The 25,039-nt window shown below is 34.2% G+C and overlaps 1 protein-coding gene across 1 annotated transcript in view; it reads right to left on the minus strand.

Annotated features, from left to right (window-relative positions):
• ULK4 (unc-51 like kinase 4) overlaps positions 1 to 25,039 on the minus strand; it is a gene marked incomplete at its 5' end in the record, with an annotated part of 208,993 nt that overhangs the window by 134,226 nt on the left and 49,728 nt on the right. The window contains 7 exons of the mRNA XM_084202800.1: positions 5,566 to 5,660; positions 5,751 to 5,802; positions 8,827 to 8,883; positions 9,199 to 9,320; positions 12,183 to 12,316; positions 19,288 to 19,415; positions 24,239 to 24,421. Of these exons, the coding sequence (XP_084058926.1) occupies positions 5,566 to 5,660; positions 5,751 to 5,802; positions 8,827 to 8,883; positions 9,199 to 9,320; positions 12,183 to 12,316; positions 19,288 to 19,415; positions 24,239 to 24,421 (771 nt within the window). The remainder of the gene's footprint in view (positions 1 to 5,565; positions 5,661 to 5,750; positions 5,803 to 8,826; positions 8,884 to 9,198; positions 9,321 to 12,182; positions 12,317 to 19,287; positions 19,416 to 24,238; positions 24,422 to 25,039) is intronic.

The following is a 25,039-nucleotide window of genomic DNA, read 5'->3' on the forward strand; positions in this document are numbered from 1 at the left end:
TCTACCCAAAACAGCAATGAAATTCTAGAAACTTCCATACACACTACATCCACATCTCCCAACTATAATACATATGTACAGGACCAAAAAAACCATAGCTTAAACCTGGTAATCCTGTTTCTGACAGCTGGAATGGAGTAGAAGAGTATGAGAAATGAACCGAGCATAAAACATGCATCTAGTTTCTAGAAAAGTACCTCTTGAATTAAGAAACTTCCTAAGCTGATGTTGTATCTGTATTTTTGCATTTAGCCTTTTCTCCCATATATTTGGCCCATCCTAACTTAAATGTATTTATACTGTTAGCATGTGCAATACTTACAGCACTGCATTTTACTCTTCAATTATGCCTTATGAAGACATATCCTTGCTTATTTTAAAGCAGCTAACTTGACACCCACATATTATTACTTTACACAAAGCATGAATGATTATTTCCAATTCATCTTTCCCATGCCATTCATGCCATACACTACAGAGTATTTTGTTTCCAAGATGTTCTTTTCTACGCAGACCCTTCTTGCATGATTAAGCTGTACATTTTCTTGATAAACATTCTCTTTGAGACTGAATGACCACTGCATTCAGTATTTGAGACCTGAGTGCACCATGGCACAACGTTTTCTGCTTTTTTGTCTGATCATTCACTAGTCATTTCTAATAATCTAGTTGTCTATCTGTTTACTGCTTAGTATAAAGCTATCATTTCCATAGAAAAATAATGCCAAAAGACTTCCAGAAGTTACAAGTAGTTGAGTTTGACACTGCATATGTACAGTAGAAATTACTTTCCCTATGTCCATTACCTGTCATTTATCAGTATTGAATTGCATGTCATTATTTTCCTTTCAGTCAAATCCAAAACCCTTCTGCAACTTCTCTGTCAGTTTTAATTTTCACTACTGTGAATAATTTAGTGTCATCAGTCAGTTCTGTCACCTCCCTAATAATTTCCTTTTCTGGATTAGCAGCATATTCTGCAACAAATTTTTCTAAGACACCACTCTTAAAATACCTAAATTTTTTAAAACTGGTCTCTATTCTCCACTCAGTAAATTTTATCTAGTTAGAAGTTGATTAGACTGTGGGTAAGAGGGCAGGGCCACTAATGAATTTGAAGTCTTTGGTGCATGACTTTGTCAAAATTCTTTTGGAAATACAAGTATTCTATCCAGAACCAGATTATCTGTCTCCAAAATGTTGAGTCATTTCTGCAAAGAAAACTTGACTAGTGAGATATGAGTATCACTGAGAAGAGCCTGGCTCCATCTGCTTGACCCACCCCCCCGCCTCCTCTTCCCTTTAGGTATTTATACTCATTAATGAGGTTTCATCTCAATTGTCTTCTCCAGGCTGAACAGGTCCAGCTCCCTCAGCTGTTCCTCATGAGAGATATGCTCCAACTCCAAATCATCTTTCTTCCTGCTTTCAAACTTCTCAAAGCATTTGCTTGAAGCACAGCACACTCCTCAGTGTTTTAATATCATCAGTAATCTCTCAGAATGTAACAGAAAAAATAATCTAATGCATGTTAGAAGGGGTTGGGAAGAAAGATGACACTTCTATAATTTTTATTTAAAAGTCTTCAGAATCTTCATTGAGGATTTGGCATTTTTCTTATTTCTGGGAAGAGACAGCGCGGATTGACTGACTCAATATGCCAATTAGTAGAGAACTGGTTTCATGAAGAAATCTCATGTCATCTGGATTAGTTTAATAGACGGAAAGCCACATGCAGTGTAGTATTTCAATCTACTCGAAAAGTGAATGTGATTGAAAAACTTCTGTACAATATGTTCACATAGTCACATCCTACACTGACAAAATTAAGATGATTAGATTAGAAAAGCCTGTGAATGAAGAACACTGATGCTGAATCAAGAAAAAAAGCACTTGCAGAAGTTTCTAACCCTTGTGTTGTCATCTTTTTTGAAACTAATAACTCTCACATTGTCAAACAGTTGGTTTCCCTGTCATATGACTTTCCCTTTGATTTCCCATCAAGCAACTCATCATGTTCTAGTTGGTTTCATTTCAGTTTGATTTTTAAAAGTAAGTTTTAAAACCTCAAGAAAGAGAATCACTTCTGACAGCCTTGGCCTTAACCAGAGAACAACTTTAATGTTTAGGGTAGAAGATTATATGTGTAGTACACAGATCATTTCTGGGAATTAGTTGGAGTATAGAAAGTACTCCCCCAGGAATTGTCTGCCATCATGAACTTCTTCACTGTTTTAAGTGCTCTGAATTTGCACATGTACTTTTTTTAGGCAAATAAATATACTTAACCCAAAATAGAAAAATGCAGATTATAGTCAGCACGAATTCTTCTAGTTAATTTTATCTAAATCTTAACCAAGATTGGAAAATCAATATTATTATAACACTTAGTATCTGAATTTAGTAAGTATGTTCACATTTAAGATAGGTGGAAGAAACAAGTAGTTGGACTTGTACCAGTTTGAGAAACTGAGGTTAATATTTCACTCCAGTCTAAACAGACTCTTCTTAATGATCTTCAACATCATATTTGCATACCTGAAAATCTTTTTTTTTTTAAGATTAAAATATTTAAAAATCAGTTTTTAAAAAATTTACCAAGTCACATTTACTGCTATTCTTTACTTTATATCTTGTAGAAATGCACATATCTGCATGCAAAATGAAATTACTCTTCACTGCTGGCTTGCATCTAAGCACTATCAATTAATTACCATTGACTTTACCACACTTTGCAATATCTAATACAGGCAGTCTCCACAGAAATTAATCTCTTTAATAATTGACTTCAGGTTGATGGCAATCAGATATTTAACCACAGAAACTCACAATTTATTTTATTTTCTTTGTTAAAACTACAAATACAAAAGTAAATCAAACATGAACTAAAACCCAGAACAAGTAATTCTCAAAGTGGGAATGAAACTGACAAGTTGCTCTTAAATTCCTATTAGTTTAAACAATTTTCACTTAAACTAAAAACAGAACTCAAATGAAAAGCTTTCTGGTTCTGCTTGCTCATTACAGCCCCACTTTTTATTAATTAAACTTTATTAGAAATGCATTTAATTTCTGATTAGAGATTTTAAAGCAATGTCACAGTAAGAGTAGAAAAAAATTGCATCCTCTCAAGAAGGTTTTGGCCTTCACCCAGCCTCACTCCCTAAAATCCTGCTTGTAGACAACTTGGCCTAAATGAGCAATCCAGGTTCATCCTTCCAAGCTCAGCCTAGGATTTCAATTTCTCTCCAGTAAAAGCATGTCCTATTAACCACTGTAATACTTAAATATTGATCTGGAAGCTTGAACATGTCTTGCTTCAACATTTTAAAAAAGCACAACATTCTGCTGTGTGCTGGAATTTATATTCATAGATTCCAGTCATGCTCAGCCAGCAGCAATTAGAAGATATCCCTCGAGCAACAGCCAATTCCAAAAATAGTCTGTATGCATCATAGAAGATGAAGTACCACTTTCCTCTAAAGTAATGTATGCTGTACATTCAAGTATAATTAGCACACTAGACTTCGTAAATAGTATTAAACTAATTACTGTTTGCACCACTAGTGGCAGATGTGGTTAGAGATTATTAATTACAATGGACAATTTCTTGAATTTAACATAAAAAATGCAAGGCAATTTCTCCACTTTATTTTACGTCTGAATGACTATTTGCTGAGTGTCAAGAGGGCTCTTTTAAATTAGCAAGAATTGTTATTTATGAAAATCAGCAAATGAAGTAACATATTTTCTTTAAAAAAAAAGCAAAAAAAGCTGTAAAAGCTGTTCATTGACAAGGATACAATTTTATACCTAAACCAGGGAAACTACAAAAGAATTACTGAACAATCACTGGTCAGGAAGGAAGTTTTATCTCTAACTACATAACTGATATGTTGAGATGGATTTTAAATAAACATCTAAAACTTCCTGCACATGAACTGAAGTAAACTGCTCTCCAAAAATCTAGATACTTTAATATTCCTCTACTGTGACCCATGGGTTGCTCAACAGAGACTAGGATAGTCACTTCCTGGCTTCAGGAAAGTTCTGCCAAATGTGGAAATGGGCACAGGGGAAGAAGAGTTGCAAAGAGGAATTGTCTCTTCCAGAGAAAATCCCCAGACCATTAAGTTGAAACAGAGGAATTTCATTTCATGTGCTGACACAAGGTATCGCAATTTCAGACAGGGCTGATGGACACCCATAAAAAATGGTACCTATATCTGTCAATATAAGACACACTGGTAACTCACAAAAGTAAAGCAATTATTTTTTAAAACTCAGGTGATTCGAGAAGGATACAGATACAGTGAGAAGCAGGGTGACAGGCGTGTAGGGAGATATCAGTAGGCATTCATACTTCACCTACACTTAACATTTCATTTCTAGGTCACTGTTGCCATATCAAAGTAAATTGAACAGTACTATTTCCCCTCTGACTACTAATCAGTTAGTTTTTTTTGCATAAGGATCATTTTCTTGAATATCACTCTTGTGAGAATCTAAAACTTTTTAAAATTACAATTCATATTTTGGATTCATTTTGCTATTTTCACTTTTTAAGAATTTATAATCTAAATCCTTAAATAACATACACACCCCGATTAGGATTCAACTTCTAAAAACACTTGATTTCTAAGATCATCCATTCTTCTCTAGCACAATCCCTAACATCCCTCATTCTTATTTATTTGCTGGTGTCTTTCTTGATGTAAGTGCTATATTGAGTGCCTGCCCTTAAATAATTCCAATACAAACACGTAAGATTCTATTTGAATCAAATGGTCATCTCAGCGAGTATGGTGGATTGTAATTCAGTGAAAGTCTAAGCACAAAAATGCATTGGTACAGGTTATGATGATTTGTCAAACACTGATTCAACTATTCAGACCTCCTGATTTGCTGGCAACCATTTCAGAACTTAATTGTTCTGCTTTCAACTGCTTAGCTCACAGTAGAATGTTTTAACCAAGAATTTCAAAGAAAACAAAACTCAGTGATGTAAGAAGCTTACAGTATGTTTGGTGATTCTAATGAAATTTTTAAGTAAGAAATCTGTTAGACTTTAAAAAGCAAGTAAACAAACAACAACAGAAAAACCCCAACACCATAACTGCTACTGATGACCTCATCAGTAGATATGATATCTACTGATATCTACTACCCCCTCATATGATAGAATGGGACCAATCCTCAGAGGTGGTGTTTCCAAGCCATGTTGTTGTTAAAAGCATATGTTTATGTAAAAAGCATAAATAGTGGTGATAGTTTCAGTAATATATAGCAAGATATTTGCATTGAAGCTGAAGAAACACAGAATCAAGAACCACTATTCCTAAACTCTTCTCATTGTCCCACTGATTTCTCAACTAAACACAGTAAACTGAATGTCTTGCTGCTTTTTTGAAAATTCTCTGTAAACAAATATATTTTTCCTGTCAAATAGAACCACAACATATTTTAAACCATATTTTAAACAGTTTCTAAATCTTCAAAATTTTCCATTTATAAATGGAATTATGCCTATCAGCCTGCAACTATTTAAATTGCTGTCAGACTTACAGTCAAGCGATGGGTCATCAGCAAGCTGGGATGCTCTGTTACTGCTTCAAAGGTCAATAAAGTAGTCTTAATCAATTCTTCTGATGCAGCTTGTCCTGTTGGCAAAAGTAATCATATTCCTTCATAAAATTCAATAGTTAGAATATCTGTGTCTAAAAGTACTGCAATATCATAGGTTGCCCCACCTATTGCTCTCTCCAAGATTGTTTCTCCTGAATCTATTGATCTGATGAACTCCTGCAAAAGAAGCAGCATTTATGTTGAAACACTTTGGGAAAAAATATTTAAAAGCATAATCAATGAATAATTACAACAAGAAATTATTTGAAAAACTGTGTAAATAGAAAACATTGCACCTACATTTGGATAAACATTCATAATAATTAACTAAAACTGAAGGTACCAATAATCTAGCTGTTATAACTTTGCAAGTCTGTAATGCTCTTGGAACCTTGAATGTGGAGTACAGGAAGGATTATCGCTCTGACTAGTATCAGAAATCATAACATTTCTAGCTAAATAGACAGCAATTAAATGTTTTCACTATTAACAGAAAACTGCAATTTCTTAGAAGACTTTGAACTACCTTGAATGTGGCTATATCAAAATAACTCATTAAAATGACCAAAGACCCTTCAGAAAATGCAATCTTCTGTTATTGGACTTCTTTTTGATCTCCTTGCATACTATACATGCTGTGGATGCAGTTACACTCAGGAGAACATGCAAAAATGCATATATAACTTTCTATTAAAAATCACCTAAATTAGTCGTCATATTAAGGAACAGGGTCAATAAAATATTAATAATCCGGATTACGTAAATATTGTACAATTAGACCTACTGTTCTTCTGCTTTATTTCTAGGCAGAGCTGTTTATTTCACTGAGATGCAAAAGACATTATTAAGACTTGCTAAGGAAGGAAAATTCTCAGCAGAATGTGTAGCATGCTCTTTTTTACTAATGTAGTATTTAGGAAAAGGGCATTCTTTTATTTTTCACTACCAATTAAATTTTCTTTATTATATATTAAAATGGAACAAGTTTCTCCATGGGTTATTTTTTTACAATATGTATGTAATATCTGAAGGATTCTTCTCTAATTAAAAATAGAGTTAGAAACCAATTATATATTCCATTATTTAAGAGCACCTCGGAAAGAGTCATAAAAAACAAGTGCTTCTATTAAAAAAAGTCATCTTCCTGATCATTTGAAGAAAATTACTAGGTATTATCTAATTAACTTGATTTGGAAGAGAACAAATTACTTCGTTTGATCATTTTTAGACAGTTTCACACAACGATAGTCTCAAGACTGATTTGTAAACATCAAAATAGTTGGCACAAAAATTGTTCTGGCTACTAATGCTTATTAATTGTATATTAGAAACACAGGGAAAAGATGTGTGATTTAAAGAAATGCAACTGTCGGGGGTTTTTCAAGCAATGGAGAGAAATGGTATATGTGCATTTTGCTACAGGTGAGTCTGTGCCCTGTGCACACCACCAGGAGCCTGCTATTAGCTGCGCCTTTGGGGCACGGCGTGTCCTCCATGTACTTCTGTTCATAGCAGAAAACATGAAAGGACTGTCCCGACTCCCTCTCAATTTCTTTGCTCAACACTACTGAAAATTACAGTGATGATGGAAGTAACTTCAAAGCAGCATGAAAAAAATTCTCAATGAACAACAACTACAGGAAAATAACTCCTCTTTTCCATCCAGATCCCAAGCACACATCTTTCCACTCCGCATAATTTCTTACTGTTAAGAACAAGACTATTGAATAAATCAGGAAAAAAAAAAAAAAAGAACAAAACAAACAAAAAGACTGCCTTGCTAAAGCCTTAGGGGCCTCAGTTATAGCACGGTATTTTGAAAAAGTACAGGGTGATGAATGAATGTCCCTTTATAGAGGTGTCAGTGGGAATGTTGCTAAACTCAAATTTCCAGAGTAGATTATTGCCTGATAGAATGGTTAGTTACTCTTTCAGATGTAATAATATTAGTTATATCATAACACAGTTACATTAAATGGATTAAAATTTGATATTAATTTTTTGGATATACTACTGTCTCTCCATTTTTCATGTGTAAATTTAAATACTGTATGTAAGTTCCTGCATTGCCTTTTTCAATGGAGACAGGACAAGATGTAGGAAACATTGAGTAATGTGCTCCTCCTTGATTTCAGAGGAAAGCTGTACTACTATAACTAGCCTGACTTCCTCAGTCAGCAGTTCAAACAACCTGGAGTAACATCAAAAGAAAATTTTCTTGTACCTATATTCTTGACAGAAGAATTTCACCTTCTAGAAGGTTGATTGAAAACTACTAATAAATCTACTGCCTAGATAGAAAAGCTTCAAAGGGAGAAAGGGCTTTGTAATTCAACATCTACAGTTTCAAACTTTTTTTCATCATTCTAATGCTAATTTTTACACAAATATTTTAGTAGTGCTAAATTAAACCCCATTTTCTTGGAATAAAGAGTCAAAGGAGAAAGAGAAGTGAATCTGAACACATAACTTGAATCTAATTGTTTGTAGCAAACCATTTCTTCATGCTATTTGGAGACAAATACCTAGTCATCATTTACAAACTCATGCACTTAAAAGTATTGGCTTAACTCTGATATGCAATTTAGAATACCCCTTCTTTTCTCATTTAACATAAACAATTGTTTTCATATGAGGAAATTACATCAGAAATGTGCTACTTCATTTCTCCTGTACTATCCAAGGGCACAGCTAAAAAGTTCGTTTCCTAAGGGTAATGTCAGAAATAGGTTGTAAATGTCAACGTGAGTTCAGTATCTTAGCTCCATAGATTTCCATAAACTAAACACAGTTTGGAAGTACTGGCAAGAAGAAAAAGGTGACAAGAACAAACAATAGCTTAAATACAGATTAATTATAATTTCTCTTTCATTTTTGCTCATAAAATACTAGTAGGAAATTCCAGAGAGAATATATTATGCAATTTAGAACTAAACTTTGCTATTCAGAAATAAAGCACACACGAAATTCTCAGTTTATCAAATATGTAGAGTTTCCCTTTGAATAAATAGATTACTACAGAAAATATTTTCTGATTATACAGAAAGTTTTAAATACAACCAGAGCTTAAAATATACATTCAGAATAAACTTCTCTCTCCAATTTAGAAATTTAATGTAATTTCATTTAATTAAAGTAACTTCCAAAATTTTAGGCATAGGTATATCTTGTAAAAGTATTAATCTTGTATTTTATACTCACAAGTAAAATGCCATAGTTGAAAAGAAACTCCTTTGTGACTACCTGGGGACGAAATACCTATTTGAAATTAGCCAAAGGAAAAAAAAGTTACATTAAATGCATATCTTATGACCAGAAAAAAAAAATAAATTATTTCACATGTTAAAAAAACAAAAAAAGAGGACAAAATATGTATTTGCTTCTGTCATTACCATTGTTACAGAATGCACATTTATCAAATGCTGCTTCATAGCTGCAATACTCATCAACATATCTGTGCATTAACAAAACCTTTATTTTACTCATTCTGATAATGATTGACAGAAATTAGATTTTGGGAAACTGTAAGAGTTTGTCCTCTGTGTAACAAATTTTGGGGGAAAAAGAATCTACCTGGGATGTCACAAGATGAAGCACTACAGGCATCATAGGAAGGCACATCTTCAGCTGTTTGGCCTGAACTGTTGATGGGTGTTTACGTCCAGAGACATTAGTGAGGGCACTGAGAATGTCACCTACAGAAAACAGCATTTCAGGCTGACCCAACATAAAAACATCCCTAAACAACAGCAAATGACATATAAAACATCTCTGTTCCAGTAGCCTCTGTTCGCTCCTGTCTTCTCTGTCTGCCAGAAGTAGTGTTCATGATGAATCCAGCACTTCTTCCCTAGCTCTGTCTTCAACCAGCTCAACCCCCTACTCTGGCTACAGGGACAGGCAAAGGGAGCGAGGATAGAAGCAAAACTGTGAGGTGAGTGAAGTATAAGGTGACTGTTGAAGTAAAGCTGGAATTATGCCTTCTTGGTAGAGTGGACTTATACTGGCTAAATTATGTGGAAGAAGTTCTATTTCCAGTGAAGTAAAAAGTTAAATTCTCACGGCTTTCAGTTAACTGAGAACTGAATGAACTAAGATTAGTGGGTGACATAATGCTGAAGCAGTATGTTTCCCCTGGAGCACAGTTCAGCAGGAAGAAAAACCCCAAACATCCTTCCCCTCCAAAAAAAGAGATCCACCAGCCATGCACACACATGTTCTCATGCACTGATTTAACTGTGACACAAGTAACCTAAAGCTACAGGAATTCTCATAAAAGAGGTAGCAACAGATCAATGAGAGAACTTAGTGGCCTCCAGTACAAACCTCAGACATAAGCTAACAAAATGTTAGTAGCAATAGTGAAAATTATACTTCAGACTCAGAAGAGACAAATAAAAATCAAGGAACGTTATGCTAACTTTGTGGTACATTTCCTATTGTCTACAAAAAGCAAGACCTCTTCTGCATGGCATAAAGAACAGAAGAGGCATGAGAACAGTTAGCTCATATGAAAAGAAGGAAGATTCTGTCCCTATAACCTTAAAATACCAGAAGCCAAATGCTGTCTTGAAAGAGCACCTGTTATATTTTTTTTTCCCCTAAAAAGATAGCTGCTCAAAACTGTAAAAGGGAACTCAAATATATGTAAAGCAAATAAAGAATGGGACTCCATATTTTATATGATTTTTCAGGCCAGAAAAGGCCTTTCCTTTCACAGTAAGTCAGAGTTTAATCATGTTGAATAATACCAATGCTTTTCTTCTGCTCCCAAGGAGTTCAGTTTTCAATATAAGCAGAAATGACAGAGCCTGGCACTAAAGCAGGCCTTAAAGATTTGACTCATTCAAAGTGGTAAAAAAAGAAAGTGTTGCTTAAAACTCTTCAAATATATAAAACACAACAGTTTTTTCATTAATATCTTTTTGTTTTGAATTATACACAATATTGTAATTCAACAAGACCTCTCTTTGCTTAGGGACTGATTTAGTGAACAGTCTCTCTTTCTGTATTTTAAAGAATACATAACCATCACATTTGGCAATTTTGCATTTGATAAATAGATAGATATGGCTATATTTAATTTTAGCATTATCTAAACAATTTATATCTACTACCTAAAAATAGGTTAAATATAATAAATTCAGAAATAAAATTAATTTATTATTTACAACAACCAAAAACTTTTTAAATAACCCAGAAGATTAACAATTTATTTATTTTGTTCAAATGTATCTTAAGGTCAATTTCTACAACCTGTTAATCTATTTGGTTTATAGCTACATCTGGTGGAAGAAGATGGGATCAGTAAGGAGCTTACATGAATGCATATTAAAAAGGCCAGGTAGGATTACTTCTAAATTAACAGCTAAACTGCTTTTCACTGTCTCAATTCTCAAATCTGATTATTATTCTTAGGTGCCCATAGCTTTCATCACCTCGAGCAATACATTCTCCTTTATCATACAGCAATGAAAAGAAAAAGACTTCTGACAAATATGGACAAATACAGAGAGATAACTTCAGGTTACAGAAAACAATCAACACACAGATCCAGCTTGGAAAAGAAAACAAAGTGTAGAAATTATGCTTGATATCAGTTCTCAAAAATGCATACTAATTATAAATCAGTAGTAATTACATGTCTAAGCAATTTATGTACTTTGTTTCATGATAGTAACTATGTATTTGAAACTTTCAGATTCTGAGGAAATACCAGAGCCTACTATATCAGTTGCATATAGTATATATAAACAGTAGGAGGTGAATTTCTGCTTCAAATATTTATAGCCTGAGACTTCCATCCTGAAATACAGCCAATATGCAAACCTGATATTTAGTTAGAAAAAAAGGGATCAGGTGTTTGCAGCAAGGCAAAAATTCGCATTAGCAGAGGAAGTAAAGTTTCTTTTAAAATAGCAGCATGACATTTAGGTCTACTAACCTTTGTAGTGCTACCATTACATTTTCAATATCCTAGTGATAATGTAGAAAAGATGAAAAATACATCAGGTATCATCTCATCAGAAAATAATTTTATGAAAATAAACCTTGTGTGCATGAGCAAATTGGTTTCAGGCATCTAAAACAACTGAAGTATCTAAGCTGAAATTTTACAGAAATATTGCCTGTAGCAAATACTCAATATATAAATTTCAGCGTAAGCAATTAACACGTACTCAGAGATATGCCGTGTTGCATTGCTCCCAGGCCTCTGCTTTATGGGACAAATTTGCTCTTAGATTGTACAATGTTTATAGATTTTACAATATCTTTAGAACATTGATAAGACTTCTTGTACATCTGGGCTTCATTCCTGACTGAGCTGGTGAAGCTTACCATTCCACAAACACAAAACATTCATATAGGAAATCATGCATTCCAATGCAAAATACCTGATCATGACATATCTAAAAAACTTCAGGAAGTTGATATCATGCACACTTTATGCAATTGGAAAATATAGTCTTTCCACCTGTATATACATATAAGGAGATATCTGCTTCTTGACAGAGTAAGCAAGGGTAAGATCTGTTTGGTTAATAAACTGAATTTACCTAGAATTCCTGGCAGCTCCTGCACAATGTGATAGATGAGAAGATCCAGGCATTTTGACAGGTATTCACTGCCACCTTGCTGCTCTTTTCCTGGCATGGTCTTTCTGCTGTCTCTTTCAATATACATCAATAGTCTACATTTAAACAAGTGCAAAACATTAACCCTCATACCAAAGAAAATAACACAATATCTCAAAAAAACTATTGAACCAGATATTTCTGGTTACAATGAAGAAGACACATTACTTTTGGCTCTGTAATTTTGTTGAAATTTTAGACTTTTATTTTAATCAATTCTAAAACAAACACATATTACCGAGTCAAGGAAAGAAACCCTTAACTTACTTCAAGTAAGCACAAGTCTGCTAGTTTAAATGAATATGTGATGTTAACATAAGGAGTGAATCTTTCTGCAAACTTAGAGAGAGACTAATTTTACAATTCACTTTATTTTGAAATAGGTAACTGATATGTGCAATATAAGTGTAAGACTACAGACACTAATTTTAAATTCATAAGAATTCCAAAAGCAAGGATAATTAAAGTCAATGTAATAAAAGAACAATTTTTCAGTCCAGAAAAACCACACTACATAGATCACACAGCAGCCTATTAAAATATTAGCACTAATTGGAATGGCCATATTGAAAGACATAAAAGCCCAAACTAGTCTTACATTGTTTCTCTAGAAATCTGGTTCACAATTTCTAAACACAAACTCAGTGCAGGCATTCCAACTGGTAAGTGCTCTGCGGCTGTGCCATTCTGAAGAATGACATTTCTCACAGTGAAATGGTAACTGATTTATTAGCCACTGGCTAACTTACAAGAGATTGCTTTAATAATACACCTGTAACAGAATGCTTCAGGCAAAATTTTAAAATGCTTATTTGAATAGACAGAAGGGCCAGACTTCCCTTTAGGGCCATAGTATTGACATCTTTGTTTCACATTCGAACTCCCTCCGGGTCCTGTGCAAAGAACCATCAATCACTGGTGAGGGAAATCCATGATCTGGATTTTAAGTATGTACTTCAGTACTATCTTTTAAAATATCCTTCTGATAATCAATGCTCTTTTACAGAACTATGAAAATTACTTATTTACCTCACGTGTTCATAACAAGACTACTAGGAAATACATTTTCTATCAAAAAGATTATTTACTCAACAAAGTAAAAACTACCTAAGAATATATTTTACAGGATTATGTCTCTAAACAATACATGCTTATGATTGAATACAACAGTCTTATCCTTCCTAACCTATTCTACAGAGACAAAGAGAGAAACCAAAAGACCCAATGAGTAACTACTTTTCACTTGTGGAACAGCAACACATTCAGCTGCACTTCTCAGAGACCATGAGGACATCTTTAATTCTCATTGCATTATTTTGTAGGAATTTTGATTTGTCTGTTAGAAAAGAGCTACTTAAAAATCTGGCATTGTGTTACAAATAGAATTTTACTTTTATAAGCTTTACATTTTTTAATATAAAAATTTGAGTGTTTTAAATAAAATGTCCTTCTAGCTGTTCCAGACAACCAAGTTATTTTTATTCCAAAAAATATTTAGCTTTAAAAAAATGACAAAACATCAGGTTTGAATTAATTTTTTTAAATAAAACACTTCCATGATTTAACAATCATCTGATTCTATATGGAAATACACTTAGATCTGTTAGTTTTACTTAAAATGGGCCAAATAGACTTCAACATGAGTGGTATTTTTCTTTGGGTGAAGGAGGTTCTTTTATTTCATAAAAGCATGTTCTATAACTTAATCACATTCGAGAAGGATACAAAGCAGGTTTGCTTATTCTGAGAAAGGAAAGATAAATGAGTTATCTCCTTTATGCTGTTCTTCCATTCACAAAAATTGTCTTTTGCATAGATTTTCTAAAAAAATGCACAACTATTTTTTCCCTGATAGTTCGGTTCAACTTAACATTGTCTTGAGAAAACTGTACAGATATAAATTCTGTAGCCAGTAAAGCATTAGGGTCTCTATTTTCCTTTGACAAATTCCTCAGTCATATATAGAAGAATTCATTGGTTACTTTTATTCCCTGATGAATCTTCATGTTCTCTCAAGTGGACAAAGCCAGGCCTACAGAAATACATTCATTCAATTCATTTAGTGGCATGTTTGTCTTGCACTCAACAATACATGATAAAATATGTAGATGTTAGTATAAATAAGCGAAATATGATGAGAACTAAACCACTGTCTGTGAAGCAAAGGTTTGGTTTAAAAAAAAAAATCAAGTGTCTAGATTGTAAGATATGGCCATCAGTGAGCTTTTACACCAAAAAAGTAAAACAACCCAAGTTTTCTGCAAAAAAAGAGTGGAGGAAAAAAGGGAAAATTCCAAAGTTAACAGTCTGCAGTGATAGGAACAGGAATGAGGTCTACTACTTAAAAGAATAAGAACTGTTTTCTTAACCAGATAATTGATATGAAGAAAAGAGACCAAGTTCACAGAGAATGACAGACCTTCATGAAATTAAAGAAGGTCGTGCATACTCTGAGGATATATACAGTCCATTTACCCCAAGAAATCAAGGACTATTTCTTAGTTTTATTATTATTTATTATTGTTATTAATCAATCTCTGATAACAGAAAATGAGGAAGATTTTTAAAGTATACTTAATATAGATATGGTGTTTATTTCACAGATGTAACATCAGATGGCATACTATGCTAATAGGAGGGTCAATCTTCCATCGCTTTTTTCTATTTTTTAATTTGATACCAGCTTGCTGGGTTTTTTTCCTGAAATCACTGACTTACATCATTGTTCCCTCTTGCCCTCCATTTCCATGTTTTCCCATCTGACTGAGCAGCAAGCTTTTCACTTCTTTTCCTCACTACTTTTCTAGATCAATCTTAAGATGTATAAAGCAAACATGCTATGCTAGATGTGAGACTGTAGCAGGTTTCCAGGCAAAGCTTTTCCTTTCAGGGCACATATAAGATTTGAAAATTTAATAAATATGGGAGGTGGCCACAGGAAACAGAGAAAGATTTTGCTCAGCAGTCATGCCATTGTTCATAGTTACAGTTCTGCAGAGTGAAATGTTTTGGGAATACTACACTGTGGATGATGGAGACTTCCACAAGTGTCCATCTCTGCAGACAGTAGAAAACAAGAGGTTTGAATAAATTCTTTTGGGAGGAGAAGTTCTATCTCCATGTCAGTCTCTATTTACCTAGGAAATTCTCTGAAACCATCAAGTACAAAACGAACAATTCAGTGAAACTAATCAGAAATTACTGCTAATTCAGAAAAGGATGAAATGAAAAGTCTCAATTAAATTTCAGGAGATGCCCCTCCCCTGAAAAACAGGTAGCCTGCCTCTGCAAATCAAGGAAAAATGAAGGAGACTAGAAAACTCAGTGTGATTAGCACAATAAATTAATTTGCACAGTGTAAGTAAACAAGTGCTACTTCAGCCTAAAGGATCTCATATCTTCTCTAGCTATATCACATGTGGAAGAACCAATCGTATGTAATCGACTGCCATGGAACAGGTAGGAAAAAAGAGCAACAGGTGAATTGTCTCAATGTTGTGGAACAATGAATTCACTTCAAAATTACATTTCTTATTATATATCAATATTTTTCCACAGAATTCAAAATCAGCACAAGCAAAGCAAAACAAGGAATTCCTTCACCACTTTCCATAGGCAGACAGGTATTCAGCCATCTCCAGGAACAAAGGACTCCATCACCTGTAATGGTTACTTGGAAGACAAGTGCCATCACTCCTAATGTCTTCCCTGCCATTCCTCTCTTCTTTCCCCCATGAGGCCACATGGTACAGAATATCACTTTGATCAGTTGGGATCAGCTGTTTCTCCACTCTTGTTTGGAACAATAAAGGTGTTTCCATACTCTTTGAGGAAGTAGAGACTTTTGAAAAGAGGTACAAAAAGAAACTTGCAACCAGATTGTGTAAACTCAGCTAATCAATAGGCATTACAGGGACATGCATGGGGGATTGTGTGTACAACTACTCCAAAAGTGAATGGCAACTGCTGGTTTCATGGCCAAAGCCAATAAGTTCTCTAAACAGTAAAAACAAATAGGCAGGTAGTCCTAAGATTGCATTCCAGGAATCAGGACTTGCAACACTGTATACTTCTCATGTTCCCAGCCCACAGGCATCATTATTGCTTGCAATAAAAAGTGTTTTTAGTAAGCGCCTACTTCTGCTGCCTTTTATTTCCTGGTTCCTGTGCACAAACTGGAAAAAAAACACAAGGAAATCCATTTTGGTAACACCAGCAGAGCTAAAAGAGCTTGCCATTACCCTTCTCTTTCACTTCCTCTTTCCTTACTCATTCCATTTCTCTTTCTCTCCCCTCCTTTCCTTGTCCCCTGCCCTTTCCTCCCATGCCCTGCCCTTCCTCATGAGATGAATGAAAGCAGATTAAACTGCTATTTTCCTCACATGCCACATTTTTTTTCAGCTCCAAAACTACTTCCAAGGACAGATATCACAAAGGTTACCAGTGGGAACTGGATTTTATTGTCTGAATTATCAGTGAAAAAATTTTTCCTGATATAAAATCTAAATCTCCAATGTCACAACTTAAGACCGTTTCCTTGTCCTATCACTCATTAGTTGGGAAAGAAAAGACCAACCCCTGCCTTGCTACAGCCTCCTTTCAGGGGGTTACAAAGAGAGATAAGGTCACTCCCAAGCCTCCTTTCCTCCAGGCTAAACAACCTCAGTTCTCTCAGCTCCTCCTCATAAGACTTGCACTCCAGACCCTGCTCCAACTTTGCTGCCAAATAAAGGAAGAACTGCTCTCCAGAGCACAGCCTTTGGGATGCTGGCCCTGAGGCAGTCCCCGTGCTCATGAGGCCCAGGGAGCTGTTTTCAGTACAAACAGCCTCATAGTAGCTGCCATGAAGAAAATTAACCCAGCTAAAACCCGCATAGTTACCAAAGTAAACAAAAGCATTTTTCAGTGCAGTGTTGCCATGAAACAGTTAGTATTGCTTATTCATCTGCATCATCCTTTAAGTGATGCACACTGAAAAATTGCCTTATATTGATTATCGTTATTATAAACAGATTTTATCTAAAGCAATATAAATCCTATTACAGGCTTTAGCTGCAGCTGCTGAAGACAAATGATTAACCAGGAATTATGTACATTTTACTACAGCTCTTTATATTTCTCAAATCAAACACCTTCAGAAGGAGAATTTAAGTATATCAAATATTTTCAACAGTTATCCAACTGATTTCTGCTTCCTTGCTAGCAATTTAGAATTTTAAGAGTCTTTATTTTGAAAAAACTTTTCTGTCAGACAACTGAAGACATCTAACTAAATTCCACACTATAAGTCAATGAGTATCCAGTATCTTTGCTGTGTTTAAGATTATTCCAGAGTTATATAGCGATATTGTGAATGCAACTGTCTCCAGATTTAATAGGTCACTTCTCCTCTCTGCAGCTATCTTACCCTCTGGATGTAAGACAAAGGTTTCAGATGATCTATTCTGATAAGAGATATGCTGTTCACTAAAGAACAAATATAAAGAAAACTCAGCAAATGAAGAAAAACAGTTTGTCAGCTTAATAAAGCTGCTATAAGGCTTGCCTATTGTTTTACCTAATGTATTACATTATGTGTTGGTCTCGAATCAGCCCTGTCTGGAGCATGACAATAAAACAGCAAGATAAAGCTAAAAGTCCTAATACAAAATCATATTCCAAATTCACAACACATTCTCTTCAAAAAGATAGCTGGTTGGAAAGCATTATAAATCAATAAAATTGTAGATAAAATTATTATTATTCTCCTTCACACAATATCTTAGGTATATATATAAACAAACAAACAGTAACTGTGCGGGATTTCTGTCAGACCTTTCTCCAAACACACAGGAGAGTCTTATGTGGTATATCAGGTACATGAATAGCAGGAGTTACTAGCCATTCAAAAAGTCACTTACAAATCTCAAACTTAGAGGCATTTTTCACTAACCAGAACACATAATCTGAGAGAACATTTCTGGAAGTGTAAAAAGGTACACATGAAAAAGCCCCTTGGATTCAGTACTTATTCTCTGTGATTCTACAAATATTGGGATACCCACAGCTTTGCAAGTGGAGGAATATATATATATAATGCTATCACCCCACGAGGAGTTCTCTCACAGTGGCTTCATAGTATAACTCATCTGCCCCTTCCTTTAACCCTAATGTATACATCCTAATTCTTCTCAAACATGAATATAAGATACAATGTTACATTTGCTATAGATGTAGTTAGATTTACAGCTACCCACAAGCCTCATCCTTTTTTACTTTCAGTTCCAAACTCACTCTGTTTCAATACTGTAAAAACTATGTTTACGCTTCATTTTACTCTTCTTCTTACAGAACAGTAGAAGATATAACCCAGCTAAAATTTCTTTCATCTTACTTGTCTGATCACCTCAAAACATGGTGACAATTCATATTCTAACACAGTCCAATTTGCTCTTCTTTGATACAGGAATGCTTCTGTCCCAACAGAAGACAAAAAAATTCAAATAACAGTTCCCTGATGATTCAGTAATTTATTGCAAAGCATTCTAAAACATAGAAGAATTAAATACTTCATGTAAAAGTCACAAGAATTTAATGGTCATTATGTAAATGACTCCCACAACACATATAGCTAAAAAATATTATTGTACATTGAAAGTGACTATCTGGAAGAGACTATGGACTATACCAAACCCCAAGATGAGGAAGGTACATAACAGAACCTTTTATTTTGCTTTCCCACCATACCAACAACTCACTGTTGCAGTATATCTTTTGCCCTACCCAAAAATGCAAATGCTCACTGGGACCACGAGTTACTTTAAAGGAGGCTTTCCTTGCAAGACAAGGAAATTATTCACAAGGTTTCCCCTTGTGAATAATTGTCACCTGTTGATCCCAGACAAAATATTCTCATGAATAAAGGATTACTATTACACACAAACCAATTAACTTCTAAAACATTGGCTCAAAAATACCACACAATTTCAAGTATTTCAGGTATAACTTTAAAGACTATATCTTTGATTATCTTCCATTATCACCTTACCTTGTTTGACAACTGAGGAGCAACATCTCCCTGTTATTAATTAAAACTTGTAGCAAGACCAGAAAGGCTTTTGCTCGAATAAAAGTTGAAGGACTTTCAAGTAGACGAGTAATTGTAGTCACAAAATCCTTGGTGGGAATAAACACAAAAACATGAAGGCTACTCACACTGCATTGTAAGACCATATACACTTAAAGCTTGCTCATTTTCATGTTACTCATAGGAAAAAAAAAATCCATAAAACAAACAAACTCTGTCTAAGACTGACCAGCCCAGTGTTAAGCTGCTTTGAACACCTTCAGAAGTGGTAGAGTAAAAAGTAAACACTTTTTAATGTACTACATCCAAAATAGTATGAAATCAATTACAAAAGTTGATAAAACTTATACTTTTTAAGGGTTTACCATAAGCATAAATATAGGATATTTTAATATATTTATTTTAAAACAAAGCTGACCTATTTTCAGGATACATATGTATTTAAGCACTAATATGATTAAATTTTTTAGCTATTCATTCCCTTATATGCAGGAATATTAAAAACTACACCATAGTTGAATAAAATCTTATCTACATCAGATACCAAATTATACATCAGATGCTCCAAATATATGGTAAAATTGTTTCTACCTTCTCTGATTATTCTTATCTAATTAGTCTTATTTTGAGTTCAAAAAGCGAACAACATCTTTTCAAGAAAGAAATAAAATTAGGGCTTGAAAAGAAAAAAGAAGGATAAACAAAATCAGAACTAAAAACTGAATTGGAATTTACAAACTGTGTCAACTGGCTCTATGCAAAAATTGGACTGAGCACAAATGGCCTCATCAATAGAACCTGCATTCAAAGAGCAGAGCTGGATTCTCAAGGGAGTGACACTATAGGATAGATGAATAGTGTATGCATGTTATGTACAAAGTTAAAAATCCCGCTGTGTGATGCACATTTAACATACATATTACTGTTCAAATTCCTCATTACTGACAGAATAACTGCAAATCAACACTGACTGTAATTTATTAGAGACATCCTTTGCAACAATTAACTATACATCCTTACTGAGAATAGAGAAAGAGCAGGAGTATAAGAAAGCAGGAGTATAAGTTTTCTTGGCCAAGAAATGATCAGATTTTATTCTGACACCACTTTAACCCTGTCTTCAAAAGCAGTCATCATTCAGGAACTACAGAAATCCCAGAAAAACAAACTGCTATTAATTATTCTAGAAATGTCCTGCTGTACTTCAATAATTTATTTCATAAATAGAAGAATTTCTCAGTCTTGCGATTCAAGTTTATTGCTTTAAACACTGCAACAGCTCACAGAGCATGACTTGTAGCTCCTCCAGTATGAACTTGCAGCAGTCAAGTTCTTAAATTACAGTCTAATAAATGCAAAGGTTGAATTTTAATTATGGTTTGGTTTTTCAAGGGTGGTTTTTTTGGTTTTTTTATAAAACCAAAGCAACAACAACAAAAACAAAGTTTTTATGTTCAGAAATCCCATAAAACCTCAGACACGGTCAAAGAGTTTATATAATGCAACAGTGACCGTGTGAATATAAACGGACCTGATAGACCATGCACAAGGACACCCTGACAAAGACACAAGCAACTATAAGCCAAAGCACATTTATTTTTAGTCCTCATACTCTTGAAAGCAAGAATATCTTAATGCTACATGAGGGGGTTAACATGGGTTAAGACAATTAAAATTAGTTACACCAGATTTATCTGGAAATGTTCTAATAATCTGGTTTAAGAAATCAATGTGACCTGTTGGAATTTGCTTTTCTGGCTGGTTTGAGGATTGCAAAACAGCAACAGTTTATCCAAAGAAAATCTCAAGCACATCTTTGCTGACCTGCAGGACTTAGTGTATCAGAAAAGCCAAAAATCACTCAAATGCTGCCAAATACATTATTTATAATTTCTCTGTTCTATATTTCTTCCCTCCCCTGCAAATGCTTGATGTATCCATGGAGACTCTGTCGGATAGGACAGTCTTTTCATTTCAAGTGAACAAACTGCAGCAAGATTCTGACTTTATATTGGATAAACTGAGTAATACTGCAAAGCAAGTTTAAAAAAAAACCAATGATGTTTTTGAATTGACTACACAAGAGGAAAACAGCTAGACCACTATCTCACTATACAAGGACAGAAATTACAACAGCAAATACTTGTTGCATTGATACATATTTTCAAATTTCCCTTCTATCCTTTGCAAACATCTCCACATTATAAGTTTAGAGTTACAAAAATTTTGCTAAAGATACTTTTATCTTTTTATTCATTCATACCGATATTGACAAAACTATCATCTACAGTGGTAGTTACTCGTCCACATTCAGGTAAAAGACAAAGAATTGAAAACAGCTACTGAAATATGAGGACAATGTTTATAATGTATTTACAATGCAGTTATGACTATATATTGCTGTAAATATTTGAATAATTTTACTTATGACTAGTTGAGGAAGAAAGAAACCAAATAAAAAACACTCTACTACATTATCTGACCTTTGGAAGAACCTAATTGCATTCAAAAAACTGTGATCGATTTTCACTGATACAAAGGTGAATCTTGACAGCCAGATGAAAGTAATTAGCAGTGGGGTTTTTTTAATCTACTGCTATAATGAGTTCAAGATTCTTGATTTTGAGTTCTTCTTCCACACTTTATTTTAAAAACATAATTTCAACTATTTTGTTTCCAAAACAGGAAACTAAAACAGAAAGTCTCTGTATGAGAGGGACAAAACCCAGTCCCTTCTGGCTATTGAAGTTCTCTAAAGTTTTGTATTAGTGTAGATGATCACAGAACTGCAATTCTGGCTTTTGTTTTGTACCTGGTTTTTACTACTGTTCTTGAAAACTGAAGAAAACAAGGGCAGTCCTAATTCTTACAAACTAAGGGTGTTTCCAGATAACATACACAAACCTAAATTATCGCCATCTTGAATTTTTAAGTACTTTTTAATATGTTGCTTTCACCGCTTGCACCTATATTAAACAGAGAGTCACTTCTTTGTCACTACCTTATGTGTGACACTGAGGTCCTTCTTCCTCTCAAGCTGAGCTACACAAGAATTTCACAGAATAAAAAATAATCTGTAGGTCAACACTACTCACTCTTCCCTTCTCTCATTAAGGTCGACTTGTGCATCATGAGCATGAAATATTGAAAAGTGCATGGACTATTAAACTTGATTTTCAGAGCTAAAATAATATCACTCCATGTGATGTGATAGCACCTGGCAGTTCAATACAGGAGCATGTTTGTATTTTTAGATTCTGTTCAAGAAAAATAGAAATTTAGTTTCAACTTCCAAAATCCTACAATCTAATTTCCACATCACAGAACATTCTGTGTTGGAAGTGATCATCAAGTCCAACTCCTAAATGAACGGCTCACACCAGGCTCTAACCAACTGAGCTAATCTCAATTTTAAAAAAACCTCATTCTATGAGGTTAAAGTTTTTCTGAGCTATAATGCAGGTACAGTTACCAAATGTGGGCATATGCAATAGAACCAGACCTACTTTATCTGTTTTTACAGTATTGTGGTTTTTTACTTACAACTTTGAGTACTATTTCCACTTCTATCATTAGTTTGATATATGCTATTAAAAGGATGTCTACATTTGTCTGAATTTCAATTTTCTAATCTGTAAAATTTTATTAGAATTGTTCATAAGAACTTCAGTATCATAAATGGAATTCTAGCCATTGTCCATAAGAAATTAGTATCAGTATGGGAGTTCTTTTAGCAATGTAAGTCCTATATAACAAGAAATTCTTCACAGAAAACATCATGCTGTAGCTATAGGCTACCTGCACATTGCATTCTTTTGCTGAATGTTCAAGTGAATGGTTTTTGACCATGCTCCTCTGACTATACCATCAGCTCACAGTAATGTGCACTGTTAGCGCAGCATTACAGGACAATTTGCCACCTGTAAGTGCTGTTGTTGTGGGATCTGGAAGTTTAAGGCCAGCTGACATGCACTCACAAAAACACACTGGCAATTCTGACATGGTACAGAAATTAGTTTTAGGAAGAGAATGAGTGATTTCAGGCCACATGGGTGGGACTATGTTTAAATATAATTGTTAAAACAATTTGTAGGGAAATAAAACTCTCTCAACTAATGTCCAACAGATTATTATAGTCAAGATGATTGTCAGATTACAACATACATTACAACAGAGTATTTGAAGAAAACAAGAACTATAGTTCCTTCTTTCTTTGTGGTTTTTATCCTTTCCAAACAGAGGGAGATTTTTACTTTCATTTATGAACTATGCAGACACACTGCCAAAAATTAAAGACTTTTTCTCTAAATACAAAATAATTTGGGGATCAAAATAGAAAACTTTTAACCACTTCTACCAAAAACTATATTACAAATAAACCAAAACCAGTTGTTTTATTCAGTGACACTAAAAAGAAAAACCTAAGGTACTAAAATGCTAATTCCTGCAAGATATTTCACTTACAAATTGACTTAAGGTCTTTCAAAGAGAGCATAAAGTACAGTTTCAGGTTTAATCAGGACACTCACATATTTTCTATTTTAAATGTCAAAGAGAGCTATGTCAAATAGCTGTCCTCACTGATTCATTACTGACTTTCCTTAGGGCACATTATCAGTTATGGTCAGGCTAGGGTATATCTGGATTGATTGAATCCTAGCTGCAGGAGCAATTTATACACCCATTAGTACCATTTCTCAAAGATCCATGAGAAAAAGAAAAACTATACACCTTATAATTTAGATTTTAAGCAAATAGAAATATAAAAGAAACACATTCCTCATTTCCTGCTATTCAGACATGCAAATGTCACTGAGACATATTTTGAAAACCCAAAACCACTCACAGTGTCAATTTTAATTTTTCCTTTCATTAAATTCCATGCTAGCAAAATATTAATCTGAACTCAAACCTTTTCTTGAATTAGCCTCTGTAGATGAATCCCACATGACAACATTGCTGCAAACATCGTGAGCATATACTGCTGAATTTTGCACATTCCATTTGCCAAGGAATTTAGTACAGCCGTTAATCCCACTTTCTCAATGACACTCTGGAAAGCATTAGGTGAGGAACGAGTAATTCTGCACAAAGCCTACGAAAGTGGAAAAAAAAAATTAATGAGACGATTATCTCAAGAAAAATACTGGAAAATAAAAGCATGTGGTGAGTTTTCCAATAGTTTAGGAATAAAAGGAATGCATACAGAATCATTTTTAAGACAAATATTAGGGGAAAAGACCACTTATTTTTAGAGACCTGGAATTCTTCTAAATACATTGCTGTACCCTCTGTGCAGCTGAAATTCAAATATTTCATACACCAACATCCATATCAAAAAAGTCACATTACTCTTTTTCTCTAGAGAACAATAATGATGGAGCATCACAGCCCATGCTTGAGTCTTTTGTCAAGCGCGGAATATAAACAGCATCAGCTAACACTGTACTAGAAAGGAGTACAGGGAGAGAAAATACAGACAAGCATACGCCACAGAATTTATGAGCACCCATAAAGGTGGGCATCTTCTCTCTCCCTGGTCATGGACAATAATGGGGTATGTAGTATTTCAGTGTCTAAAGTCTATCCTTAGCTCTAGATACTACTTCAGATATAGGTACTTATTAGGAAACAGTGATTAGTATAATAAACTTGAAAACTATTCTCCAAATGGTTGATTTTCAAGTATCAGTGATTAAAATAATTTTAATAT

Source organism: Fringilla coelebs (assembly GCF_963513975.1).
Source record: "Fringilla coelebs genome assembly, chromosome: 1".
In the NCBI taxonomy this organism is placed as follows: domain Eukaryota; kingdom Metazoa; phylum Chordata; class Aves; order Passeriformes; family Fringillidae; genus Fringilla; species Fringilla coelebs.